Genomic DNA, 14,474 nt, shown 5'->3' with positions numbered 1-14,474 from the left:
TGATGGTAAATCTATTTGGCGATAGCAAGCTGGAATTAAGCTTCGTAAAGATTGCGGTACATTTGGAAAGAATTCAGCGATATTCTCATTTATCCAGATATATTGCTTTTTTACGGTTTGGATGTTGAAGTCGTTCGGAAATAATTTCAGATTGAACGTATTCTTTATCACTGTTACATAATCTTATTCACTCGAATGTTTTACTTTATATTGGGAATTTTTGGTAATATTTTCGGGCGTCTTATTAAAATCTACCATTTTTAATGAATATTTTTTTGTCATGCAATAATACAAATCACTTTTGTTATGAGTTTGATAAGCTACATAAGTAGCGTTGTTTAACTGCTGCGATTTTTGCGTTCTGTTCGAAGTGCGGCTGTTAAATATTGACCTTTTCATTGCAACGAGAAAGTGGACTTCAAGGCGGGAATGGGTGGGGTTCGATCTTTTATTTTGAAACCGCATTGAACGCGACTAATTTGTCCAGTTTCGCCGTTTAAGTTTTCGCATTAAGGTTGTATGAAGTGGACGCCTCTGAGTCATATTGCCGGAATCATATAAATTACCTAGGAATAAATTACCTAAAGATCAAACTGTCAATTAACATTATTTCATTCAGATACTGGCCAAGCTCAGAAAACGAGTAAAAAAGAAAAAGGCCGTATTGGCAATCCCCGCATTTGCCGGATTTAACACTCTGCGATTTTTATCTGTTCTCAAAAGTGATAGGTGCGTTGAAGAGAGCCCATTTTCAGTCAATGGAAAAGGTGGAGGTGAAAACGGCGGACTTGCTGAGGAACTAAACAGCTGATGAGCTAAAACTGCTTTGAACAATGAAAATCGCGTATGTATAGGTAGAGGTGGGAAGTATATTAAACGGATTATAGTTAAATTGTTAACTTATTAAATAAACTATATTTTTTATATTTCATATTTTACCAGTTCCATTTAATTGCCATACTCGTATTTATTTATTTATCTTAACGTATTTATTTATGCATCTTAACTGATTGTAAGTGTGACAAATGTGGAAAATATTTTTATCTTCATCTGCGATTGACTTATTATCGTAGAAAGGTCGTATTTTTCCTTAATTTTATATAATTATGCATATACTTTATTATTCCACTACACAATAACAGATATCAGATAAGAAATAACAAATAACGATATCAGACAGTAAATAATAGATATGTGATTTACATATGAAGCCTTAAATTATGGTCGCGCGACATTATTTCGTGGAATTTAGATTTCAATATATTGATATCTTTATTTATCATGTAATTCTTAAGCCATAACGCAATTAAGAATATTTTATTATTTCATGTGATAATGTGTCATTGAATCAATCTATTCTATATTGCAAGACACTTCTTTTGTTTGTCGTTAACGTGTCGTGTTCTTGAGCTGTTATTACAGTAAACTTTAAAAAAAAAGTAGTATAATGTTATTGAAATACTTTCTGATTGTAAGCTGTTTAATGCAACGGGACAAGAGTATATTAACTTCTTTAAATGCAATTTTGTGGTAAAAATTAGAAATTATATATAAAAAAAGTAATTCTATAAAATGAGAAAAATGCAAGATCTCATTTTTAGTAAAAATTCTATTTAAATTTTGTTAAACCACATATAGTTTTTTATTATACATTTAATGTATAATATTTAATTAAGTACTTTACATTAACTCGACACTCAAAAAAATAATCTTGCAATAATAGCTAAAATTTTCTAGGTGTAAAAAATTAACTAAAACAGATAAATGATTAGCAACTGTTGTGATATCGCATATGTAATTACTTAATCAGTTTAGATGACAAAAACAGAATATATATCTGTATTGTTTGTGAACTTTAAAAAGAAAGTTTCTCTAAAGCGCCTATCTATATAAGATCAATCACGTGTTAGATCATGCAATGAATAACATTTAGCAATGGCACCTAAATTTTTCAGAAGCTATTGCTAGAACATTACTGCTATAAATTCTGTATGTGACAAACAATGTTTTCACAGATACGAAAAATAGCGATACATTCTTGTTGCGATATCTAGAAATCTAACTATATGCGAAATATTTTTTTGAGTGGAGAACTTCTTACACTCAAAAAAATGATCTTGCAATAATAGTTAAAATTTTCTAGGTGTAAAAAATTAACTAAAACAGATAAATGATTAGCAACTGTTGTGATATTGCATATGTAATTACTTAATCAGTTTAGATGACAGAAACAGAATATATATCTGTATTGTTTGTGAACTTTAAAAAGAAAGTTTCTCTAAAGCGCCTATCTATATAAGATCAATCACGTGTTAAATCATGCAATGAATAACATTTAGCAATGGTACCTAAATTTTTCAGAAGCTATTGCTAGAACATTACTGCTATAAATTCTATATGTGACAAACAATGTTTTCACAGATACGAAAAATAGCGATACATTTTTGTTGCGATATCTAGAAATCTAACTACATCAGCGAAATATTTTTTTGAGTGTACATTTAGTTTATGTTCATAAGAAGTTTCCAATCAAAGATATTATCTGTTCTTTCTTCGATCATTCCTTTGCAGTCGTCTTGTTATTAATGATAATTCACAAACTTCTGCTAAGACCATTCGACGACTTCGATGATGAGAGACACGAAAGAATATTATCTCGCAGATGTTTGATTGGTCTATTTTACAAGAGGTCGAAAGATCAGACTCAAAATATAATCGCCTGCATTCCAGTATGAATGCGGGTGCTGCGGCTTGTATTGCGTTGACTTACATCATTGGCAGCAAGACCGAAAGCTAACAAAAGTGCAACTCGACTCCGATTCGAGGTTATCGTCTATTGTTAAACATATTGCAAGCAAACAGGTCATGATCGGTGTCGACGTTACGTCGACAGTGAATTTTGGCTTCAGTTTTGCTCTGACAATACTCTTGGTTCCTTCACTTCTTATTACGCATGCAGGTAATTATCTTTGTACATTCGAACTTTTGAGAACACGTGAAGAGAACTGATCTCTGCGCTGGTGCAACTAAATTTAATGGTTTTTTTATCCGCTCGGTATTATTTCCATACTTTCAATATTCTCAGAATCGTAATTTGTTGCATATATTATAAATAATTGTAAATAAATATTGTATATAATTTCGGCGCTAGTGCTTTTGGATTATTATTATATTATGGGCTATATTGCGTCAATATATTTGGTGTTTTTAAGTCGTAACGTGAACAAAGAACTGTTGGATATGCTTTGTAAAGTGAAAATATCCGAATTATGTCGTTATGTAGGAGAAAAGTATTCGAAGCATTTTGGACCAGAGCCGAAATTACGTAGGTATCGACAAGTTCGAATAAACGATTCACTTTTGATCGTTACTATAATTTCGCCGCGATACAGTTCCCATACAGCACAAAACATTGCAGCAACATTGCGGCAATATTGCAATGTTCTTGCAATGTTGCTAGAATGTTGCAATATTGCCGCAATGTTGCTGCAATATTCTGTGCTGTATGGGTTTATATATGCACGCTTTTCGTGCAACGACATGCGATTGCAGAGGGCGTGAAAAATTATCTGCTGCATCTAGTTACCACGAAAAAATTCTTTAAATCTGCTCTGTTTACACGATGGGGTGTATATGTTTGGAAAGAGCTCGATCACTTCTCCGTGGACAATCATCTCGCAAAGCCGCCGTATTCTTATCGAGGCCGTCCAATTACCGAGAGCAATATACAGGTCAGAACGTTATTTTTTCATTATCAATCTGGAATTTGTTAAACATAAGATTGCTCTGTCCTAGGATTATATAAGCGATGTTACATCAAAATTTCTCCCAATAAAACTATCGCCGTGGCAAGTGCACGTAATGAATTGCTTTCTGCGAGGTGAGGAACGTCAGATATGTCTTGTGCGAGCGCATCATTTGCTCCTGCGGCAGAAGCATTTGACTTTGGCGGATTTTTTACCATTGAAATATTCGACGGACAACTGGACGTGTCAGGAGAGCGATTCGCCGTTCACCAATTTGTACGAGGGCTGTATGATAAGTACCCGTGTTTAACGACAGAAAGCATCATTGACTCAAAATCTGTATACCATCGTTTAACGTCATCTTCTAAACGACGCCAGTCAAAATTTCAAACAGATTTATCGAGTAGTTTGTTTTGACCACTGTTGAATGTGGACAAGGTTATGTTTGTTTGCAACTATGGAAAAAGAGCAATATCGGTCAGTGATTCGATTCCTTTTTTTGGATGGGAAGACGTGTGAGGAAATCAAAGTGAAGTTGCATGTCGTTTATAAGGACCATGCACTTTCGATGACTACCATCAGATATTGGTTCAATGAATTTAAGCGTGGCCGAACATCCGTTTTTGATGAAGAGCGCCCAGGTCGTCCGATTGAGGTGACTACGGAGGATATGGTCAACAAAATCCATGATATCGTGTTAGCAGACCACCGGGTGAAGATCAGAGAGATTGCTGACATTGTAAACATTTCAATTGAACGCGTACAAAATATCCTACACGAAAAATTGGGCATGAGAAAGCTATCGGCGAGATGGGTGTCGCGTTTGCTCACAGTGGAACAAAAACGGAATCGCATGACAACTTCGAAGCACTGTTTGGACATATTTAAGCGTAATCCGAAAGAGTTTCTGCGGCGTTTCGTCACTGTTGACGAAACATGGATCCATCACTACATGCCAGAAACGAAAGAACAGTCAAAACAGTGGATTTCACCTGCTCCAAAGAAGGTAAAAACGGTTCCATCGGCCGGAAAGATCATGGCCACCGTTTTTTGGGATTCGCGAGGCATCATTTTCACCGACTATTTGGAAAAGGAAAGGACAATCACGGGGCAATACTATGCCGATTTATTGGGCCGATTCGACGCTGAATTGAAAAGAAAACGGCCTTATTTGGCGAAGAAAAAAGTGCTCTTTCATCATGACAACGCACCAGCTCATTCGTCCGCAATCGCCACTGCAAAACTGGTCGAATTACGCTACGAATTGCTGTCTCATCCACTCTATTTTCCAGATTTGGCTCCCTGCAATTTCTATTTATTTCCAAACATGAAAAAATAGCTTGGCGGAAAGCGGTTCACGTCAAACGAAGAAATCATCACCGAAACAGAGGCCTATTTTGCGGAGTTCGACTGTTGTCATGTAAACGCCCCGCTATGCCGTTGAGCGGTGGCGCTGTATGGCGCTGTAGACGGTGAGCGCTTCTCTCTTACTATGTCGGTCTTGTCTAACTTACTTCCGGTTTCTTCCCGTATATAAAAATAAAGCTCTCGTGCTAATTTTCTTCAAACAATTCTTTTTATTCGTACCAATCCTCAACAGGTTATGGGCCCAGAGAATTAGAAATTAGTGGAATTGTCGGTATTTTGTTGTGCAAAGTAATATTTCGGCAAAATTGCGGAATTACATGGTTAACCTATCGTATTGAGCTCGCGTGTGAAAAGGTTAGAATCGAAACAATGGGAAAAGAATTTGTTATCGAAAAACTCCGCGGCTCGGAAAACTACCATACGTGGCAGTTTGCAATGCAAAGTGTTCTTGAATTCGAGGAACTCGATGGCACGATTGCAGAAGCGAACACTGAAACCGACCCAACAAAAGTTAAAAAAGCGAGAGCTCGGATTATTGTTTCGGTGGAAGAATCACTTTACGTGCACATCCAAGGTCACACGACGGCGATTGGCGTCTGGACGGCGTTGAAACATCTGTTCGACGACAAAGGTCTCACACGGAAAATAACGCTGCTGAGGCATCTCATCACCGTGCGCCGCGATGAATGTAACTCAATGACGGAATATATATCGGAGATTTCATCAACGGCGAATAAATTGGTTGGCATCGGATTCGCGATCACTGACGAGTGGATCGGTGCGATTATGCTGGCTGGACTCGGTGAGGAGTATCGTCCGCTCATTCTCGGACTGGAAAGTAGCGGAGTGGCACTGACCACCGATAGTGTAAAGACCAAATTGCTCGATGTGGACAGAGGCCATCAAGGTGAGTCATCGTCAGCACTCCTAGGTCATCCGAAAGCTGGCGCAAGCGGCGGAAAGAAATCGGACAAAAAGAAATTCGGTTTTAAATGCTACAACTGTGGCAAGGTCGGTCACAAGCGGTCCGAATGCAAATCGAAACCGAAAGCTCAATCGGAGAACGCGAAGCTGACGAATGCATTCATGGTGAACGATCGAATGGTGGCCAGCACGAACTGGTACCTGGACAGCGGAGCGTCGAGACACATGACGCCGCACCGAAACATCCTGCAGAATTTTCGGCCAGGAAATTTCCCGGAAATTTTGACCGCCAACAACCAGAAGTTGAAGGTGCTTGGTAGCGGCATGGTGCTAGTGTCAATCGACGGTGTGAACATCCAAATGAAGGAGGTGCTCTACGTGCCGCAATTGGCGGCAAATTTGCTGTCAGTGGCGAAAATCACAGCAGCTGGAAACAAGGTACAGTTCGATGGAACAGACTGCCGGATTTACAACCCGAGAGGTCAGAAATTACTGCAAGCGCAAATGCGGAATGGTGTATACGTGGTAGACAGCAATGCGATCGAGTGTCGTCTGGCGAGTGGCGACATGGTTGGTGCCGACGGAATGGAAAAAGATGCAATGGATTGGCACAGGAAGCTCGGACACCTGAATATCGGCGACATGATTCGATTAAAGGGCCTGGTTGACGGCCTCGAGTTCGACGGAAATGGTGAAGACGTGAAGGAATGCATCACGTGCATGATGGGGAAACAATCTCGGGCCCCATTTCACTCGTCGAATACGGAAATTAAATCGACGGAAATTCTGGAGTTGGTGCACACGGATTTATGTGGGCCAATGGAAGTGACATCCAGTGGAGGAGCCAGGTACCTGTTGACATTCATCGACGATTTCTCCAGGAAGGTATTCGTCTATTTTCTAAAATCAAAAGCGGAGGTGAGTGACAACCTCAAGGCTTTCGTGAAGATGGTAGAAAGGCAGACAGATCGACGAGTTAAGCGCATTAGGTCCGACAACGGGACTGAGTTCGTAAACGGCGCCAACAAGGCATTTTTCAAAAATGCTGGAATCATCCACGAGACGTCATGCGCCTACACCCCCCAACAAAATGGTGTAGCGGAACGCATGAACCGGACGCTGGTGGAACGTGGAAGGTGCCTACTCATTGATGCGGAATTGGAAAAACGCTTTTGGGCTGAAGCGGTTAACATGGCAGCCTACGTCGTCAATCGATCGGTGAACCGTTCGCTTGGAAGAAAAGTTCCAGAGGAAGTATGGCGTGGAAAACGAATTGACGTGTCAAACTTGAAAATCTTCGGCACGCCAGTAATGGTACTCATCCCCGAAATCTACAGAAAAAAGCTCGATCCAAAATCGAAGCAGTTGGTGTTCGTCGGATATTCGGAAACGCAGAAGGCAATGCGGTGCCTAGACGTCAAAAACGGAAAGGTTTTTGTGAGCCGTGACGTCAAGTTCCTGGAACCTCGGAAAGCAAAGGTAATAGTCAAACATTTTATTGAAGATAATGTCGACGTCATTCCAGAGAAGCCAGAAAAACAACCGAAAGGAGTTGGGGGCGCACGCCAGAGAGATCCCGAAGATGATCGAGGCAATGATGGTGGCGAAACCGCCGTCAACAACGCTGCAGATGGTCGGACTACAGGCACGCCGGATAACAACATCGAAGGCAACGAACCCGAACTATCACCGGAAGAGGCATTGCGGAAATCGCGGCGAACCCGGAAGCCACCTGAACGACTCGGAGACTACGTTACCTACCGAGCGGAAGACATCGAGCGTTCTGGCGAACCTGAAACAGCGGAAAAGGCGCTGGCTGGACCGCACGCTGTTGAATGGAAACTAGCGATGGACGAAGAAATGCAAGCAATGGAAGCCAACGGAACGTGGACATTGGAGGAACTACCCGAGGGTAGGAAAGCAATCAAGACCAAATGGGTGTTCAAGAGAAAGCTCGCCGAGGATGGGTCTGTGTTGCGATACAAGGCTCGCCTGGTTGCCAAGGGGTGCTCTCAGAAGTATGGACTTGACTACGTCGAGACATTCTCTCCGGTAGTGCGTTACACATCGATTCGTCTCTTGATCGCACTGGCCGTAAAGTGGAATATGAAAATTGACCAGATGGATGCGGTGACTGCTTTCCTTCAAGGCGATTTAGATGAAGAAATCTTCATCGAGCAACCGCCTTCGTACAGCGATGGAAGTGGTCGCGTGTGCAAGCTAAAGAGGGCTATGTACGACTTGAAGCAGAGTGGTCGTCAATGGAACATCGTTTTAGACAACGTTTTACGATCGTACGGGCTCGAGAAGTCGAAAATGGACCCGTGTGTGTACCACACAAAGAATACATCACTCATCGTGGCAATCTACGTTGATGACTTTCTAATTTTTTGGCGGGACAAGGAAGTGCTGAACCGCCTGAAGCTTGAGTTTGGGGACTCACTTCAAAATGAAAGACTTGGGCCGAGCCCGAACGTGCGTTGGAATCAACATAATATACGTAGATAATGGAATAGCAATTGACCAATCGTCGTACATCAAGAACATGTTGATGCGGTTCGGAATGGAATTTGCGAACCCGTTGCCGACTCCCAGCGTTCCAAATGAAAAACTGTCAATCAACATGAAGAAGGAAGGGGAAGACACAAGTAACATTCCCTACCAAGAGGTTGTAGGATGTCTCTTGTATCTGGTTCAAGGAACGCGACCAGATATTGCATTTGCTGCTGGGAACGTGAGCAGGTTTAACACAAGCCACGGACAAGTTCACTGGACCGCCGTCAAGCGGATCTTCAGGTATTTGAAAGGAACAATTAATTATTCAATTCTTTTTATTCGTTCCGATGACCTGAAGCTCCATGGGTTTGCTGATGCTGACTGGGGTTCGGATGTGGACACCCGCCGGTCATGCACCGGATACGTTTTTATGCTGGGCACAGGCAGTATCTCATGGCTCAGCAAACGTCAACCAACGGTAGCTCTGTCCTCAACCGAGGCAGAATACATGGCCATGGCAACGGCCACGCAGGAAGCAGTCTGGCTGAAGCAGTTTCATGAGCAGTTCGAGAAAGCTGAGGCAATTCACCTCGAATGTGACAACCGGAGTGCCCTCGACATCGCGACTACGGACTGTTATCGGGCCAGAACCAAGCACATTGATACGCGACACCACTATGTACGCGAAAAGGCGATCGACGGAACTATTGAATTACTGCACGTTCCAACTGCCGAAAATGTAGCTGACTGTCTCACCAAAGGAGTGACGGGCCAGAAGCAGAAATTCTGCGCTCAACGTATGGGTCTGCAGAGTATCGTAAGCCAAAGAGTTGGTTTGGACCTTCAGTCCAACTGACCATCATCCTAACTTTTGGGCCATTTGGATGAGTCACTAAGGCTCATCAGGCCAGTGATATTAATGTACCTTAGCTTTATTTCCTTGAGTTCCTTTTTAGATTGTAGCTTACGATAAGTTGGGGTGTTGTCATGTAAACGCCCCGCTATGCCGTTGAGCGGTGGCGCTGTATGGCGCTGTAGACGGTGAGCGCTTCTCTCTTACTATGTCGGTCTTGTCTAACTTACTTCCGGTTTCTTCCCGTATATAAAAATAAAGCTCTCGTGCTAATTTTCTTCAAACAATTCTTTTTATTCGTACCAATCCTCAACATCGACAAATCATACTTTTTGGATGGTATAAAAATGTTGGAATATCACTGGATTAAGTGTATAGAGCTGACAGGAGACTTTGTTGAAAAATAAGTAAAAAAAATTTTTTTTTTAATGCGTTATCTTCTTTTGTTAATGTAGGCTTAAGATGTTGATTTACATTAATATGCTTTATTAAGTAAACTTTTGGAATACAAAAAGAAACGTTCAGCTTTTTATATATAAGCGATATAACTGTTATAAACTATACATATACAAGGCAGGCCACATACGCAATGTGACACATGAAAATCACTAGATAATGCCAACCTTACTTTTAGCGTTTTCGATTATACAGGATTTGAACGACCCAGGGTTGGTTAATGACGTCATTGCAACCTCTCCACCAATGAAAGACTTGCATTTATAGTAAAATAGTGATTGATCAACCCTGGGTCGTTCAAATCCTGTATAATCGAAAACGCTATTTGAATATTTACTCTAAGGGCGGTATTCATAGTCCGTTCTTATATTCAAGATCGTCTTAAGCACGAACTTATATTCGCTCTCTTCGTCAGACACAATCTATGTGTGACGAAGAGAGCGAATATAAGTCCGTGCTTAAGACAATCTTAAATATAAGAACGGACTATGAATACCGCCCTAAGGTCGGTATTCATAGTCCGTTCTTATATTTAAGATTGTCTTAAGCACGGACTTATATTCGCTCTCTTCGTCACACATAGATTGTGTCTGACAAAGAGAGCGAATATAAGTTCGTGCTTAAGACGATCTTGAATATAAGAACGGACTATGAATACCGCCCTAACATCTTTAACACGGGTACTTATCGTACAGTCCTCGTACATACAACCTTCCGCATTACCACGCCTTCGACAGATGCTCATCGAAAGCTTCAGCAATTATTGGAACAATTTTTTTTACAATAATGATCCGACCGAATGACCGGAGATCTTGAAGAAGCGAATAGGAATGTTGCAGTGCGTAAAGATCTCGATGATAGTGCTGGTCTGCATTTTGAAGGAACTGGCCAGGTATTTCGTTCTTGCAACATTCTTCTTTTCTATTCAACAATTTTATGAAATTTTTGTATCATGTTATCATTGAAAAAAAATCTTTTGGAATATCTAAAATAATAGTAACATTAATGACTATCTCATGTTAGAATTTTAACTTCTTTGTAACTTTCTTTAGACAATGGCCGAAAATCGGAAGGGCTAAAAATTCTAGAGCTTCTATCGATTGTTCAACGTGAGTCGAGCAAGAGAAATTTCAATCTTCGCTTGGTACTTGAATCCATCATGAAGTCTTTCAATCCGATTGCCATTATTTATTTTTGCATTGCTCTGTCTTGGTACATTGTGGTCACGTCAGTTTTGAAAATGCCTCTTCTGCTTGTTCGAGAATTACGAGCTTTGAAATCGCGGCACAAGCATTACTATTCGGACACCTTGACGTACATGCTCTCGTGTTACGTTCCTTTGGCATTTCAAGCATTTCGAGAGGTCGTATCTATCAGTTGGATAGCCGTGCCTGCGCCGAAGATTATAGTCGAAGAATTATTTTTGAAGCATCCACAGTCGAATCAACTGCAGACTATTTCATCGTGCGGTAGAAAAGTCGTGGCTTGGTCGGAGGAAGTCGACATCGAGCTCGTTCGGCAAATTGCTAACATAACCGGTGCAACTGAAACGGAAATTCTTTTGACGTCCACCGTGGACACTCTGAAGGAATATTTAAGCATTCGGGTTTCAGTATACCAGATGATGTGTTTGCAACTGTGAAATTTGTGAGTCAACGAGCGGTGTTCCTGCGAAATCACGAAGCCAGGGGTATCCTCTGTCTCGCCTTACCTATCGTAGAGACGCCGTTCTTTCACGATGATTTCATTGAAATGCTGCAGGTAAGAATCCGATAGACATTCACTCGTGTAAAAAGCTCATTCAATTCTTTTCACTGCATTGTTTTCTAAAGGTGATTCAACGAAACGTCCAGGAAGTCAGGTCTAGACAGAGTGCGATTTACGGTATCACAGCAGAAACGTCCCGCGGATTGATTTCATCCTGCTTGCCATCAATCGTTCTGAAATTACTTTTAAATCAATTATCACGAAGATATTCCTTGTGCTTAACTCACGTCGACGGGGATTTACCAATAGAAGGCGTAGATGGAGCGATTTATTGGCGACCACCGCAAGGAAACTGCAGTATGTTTAATTTATCGGTGTTTACATTGTCTTTATTAGGCCACATCTTTATCAAGCTGTAATATATATTATATTTTTAGACATGTCTATAACTCTGCACAAGCATGGAAACAAAGTGCGTCTTGGTATAATGGGAGATGCCTTAATCAGCCCTCAACATTTTATTATTGCAAAAACGTTTCCTAAAAGTTTAGAAAACTTTGCCATCATTCTGGGCATACCAAGAGCATCTAGTCGAAGTCCAAGTCCTAATTCGCTTAATCCGACAACGCCACCGGGATATTGAGAAAATTATAAAAATATACCCCAGAAAAAATGGTATAATTGATCAGATGTAAATATATATAATTAGTTATGAAAAGATCTGAATTTTATACGATCATATAAAATTACATATGTTATTAGATCTTTTCATAACTACTTATATATATTTACATCTGACCATATTACACCATTTTTTTCTCGAGTATTCACAATTCACATACAATGTTCACAGCAAAAGAACAAGAAATTGTGTATTGTTAAAATTTTGTTTATACAATTTTTCTTGTTCTTTGAAAGAATATTCGGTGAATCCCGAGCTGATGATAAATATTTAATACTGTTATATTTATCGAAATAAATATATGTAGTTGTGTGCACGCTCGACAAACGGGATTGTCGGATTTAGAACTTTCAGTTTCCGTACAAATGCTTTAATAATATTGAAAATTAGAATTAGGAGCTTGCATTATATGCATGGAACGGGACATATTAACATCTTCGTATTATCATAACAGATATTTAATGTTACATTGCTACTAAATGGAATTACATAATTGAATTAAATTAAATTGGATTAACAATTTTTGATAAGATTGTTTTTTATAAAATTGCATATTTCGTAAATGTTTATATTTTCTAGTAAATATTAATATATATTATTATTTAATTGACTATTTATCTACTCTTTGAATTAATAACGTCAATAAAAATTTTTTTTACAATAAACTATTAAACAGTTTTTAAAATTTATAACAACAAATAATTTATAATATAAGATTTGATGAAAAAATTATTGGACTTAGAGAATTTAATCATTTGAGAAATAAATTTTTTTCGAAATCATCGACGTTTATTTGCATGAATAAATCATGTAAATATGTTTAAACGTTTTAGGTTCTAAAAGTTTTAAGGAAATAAATTTTCCTATGTGCAAGTTTTTTTATTTTCTTATATATGAAATATATTTATATAAAACTAAATATATTTCTTCAATTTTGTTTTATTATGTCTTTCTGCGTTGTTAATAAATTTCTACATGTTCGTATCGCTTTTATTCAATCTATTCGATTACAGTTAAGCATGCTATATACAATTGATATGTTTGAAGCACATTTTAAGTAGATATTCATAGAAACTTGTAAGTATGCACGTATGCAAATTAATATATTTCAAAACAAATCGATGCATTACGTAAGCAAAACTATTCGAGACGAATAAATTAAGTACGACAAAATTGTGATATATGAGAGAAGTGTTGTACGTTCAAATGTCATTATAAATAGATAATTCTAAAATTCGATGTAAGCGCAGTGAGATTCGTTTGTTAGATTAAAATTTATCTGAATAAAATACTTATTCGTCTGTTTCATTTTATTTGCAACAATACTCTGCTTTTTAAATATTGTAAGTATATCCTTCTCTATGCTAAGCAGTCGTCATTACCATTCATTTGTTCTATTTCGACCGGCCCATTACAGAAAATTTTTTGATTCTTTGTGTACAATACAATACCTAATAATGTTTCAGAGACAATAATCTAACCGCTAGCCATAAGGAAAGAAAGATCCCAAGTGCCCGTTACGTCAAAAAGCCATCCAGCTAATGGAGGACCGACAAGATTCCCGATTCCTTGGCATAACAAGCTAAGACCGTAAGCGGTTGTAAATCTTTCCAGTGGTATCAATTCAACTAATATTACTGGAGTAAAACTAAAGTTGCTGGCAAAGAAAAGGCCAAATGCTGCCGCGCTTATCATTAGAAATGTATAATGTTGAGTGAATACCACCATTAATACAATGGCCGCTCCGCAGGCTATTAGGCACCAAGTATACGTTTTACAGACATTCATCCAAGGTTGATCGCCAGCCCACCCGAGAACAATCTGAAAACGTAGTGCCGAGTATGAGAGAATTTATCCTTCGAGAATAAAGTGCTAATCTAGTGCTGATCTAATATTACCATTCCAATGGTATTCGTTATGCCAATGATACTGAGAAGATTAGCGGCATCGGTTTCATCATAATTATTCCTCATCAGATGCTCCGCGAGATAAAAGTACGGTACAATAAACCAAGTGAACAGCAGTATCGTCGACAACGACATCAGCAGAAAGTAACTCGAGAAAATCGAAAAATCCAGCATGCTCTTTATAAGATCTATCAGCTCGTAGTACCATTTCTGATAAGGAGGAAAAAAATGTATATTTTGGAAACTTGCTTCCTTCAATACCACGATGCCTGCTCGTTTTCTTTAGCAAACGTAATTATGCTGTTTCTGTAAATGTTAGGACAACTGCTTGCTCT

General features: G+C 39.1%; 1 protein-coding gene across 1 annotated transcript; it reads left to right on the top strand.

Annotated features, from left to right (window-relative positions):
* Positions 1-10,642: 10,642 nt before the first annotated feature.
* Positions 10,643-13,540, top strand: LOC105669930 (uncharacterized). Its single transcript, XM_067347803.1, is given in 5 exon segments — positions 10,643-10,709; positions 10,896-11,435; positions 11,438-11,604; positions 11,676-11,907; positions 11,988-13,540. Coding segments are annotated over 5 exon segments (1,212 nt in total). The 3' UTR covers positions 12,194-13,540.
* Positions 13,541-14,474: the final 934 nt, after the last annotated feature.

The sequence above is a fragment of the Linepithema humile genome, chromosome 1 (assembly GCF_040581485.1).
Source record: "Linepithema humile isolate Giens D197 chromosome 1, Lhum_UNIL_v1.0, whole genome shotgun sequence".
Taxonomy (NCBI): domain Eukaryota; kingdom Metazoa; phylum Arthropoda; class Insecta; order Hymenoptera; family Formicidae; genus Linepithema; species Linepithema humile.
Note: the sequence above shows the minus strand (reverse complement) of the source record. Positions and strands in the feature narration are given on the sequence as shown.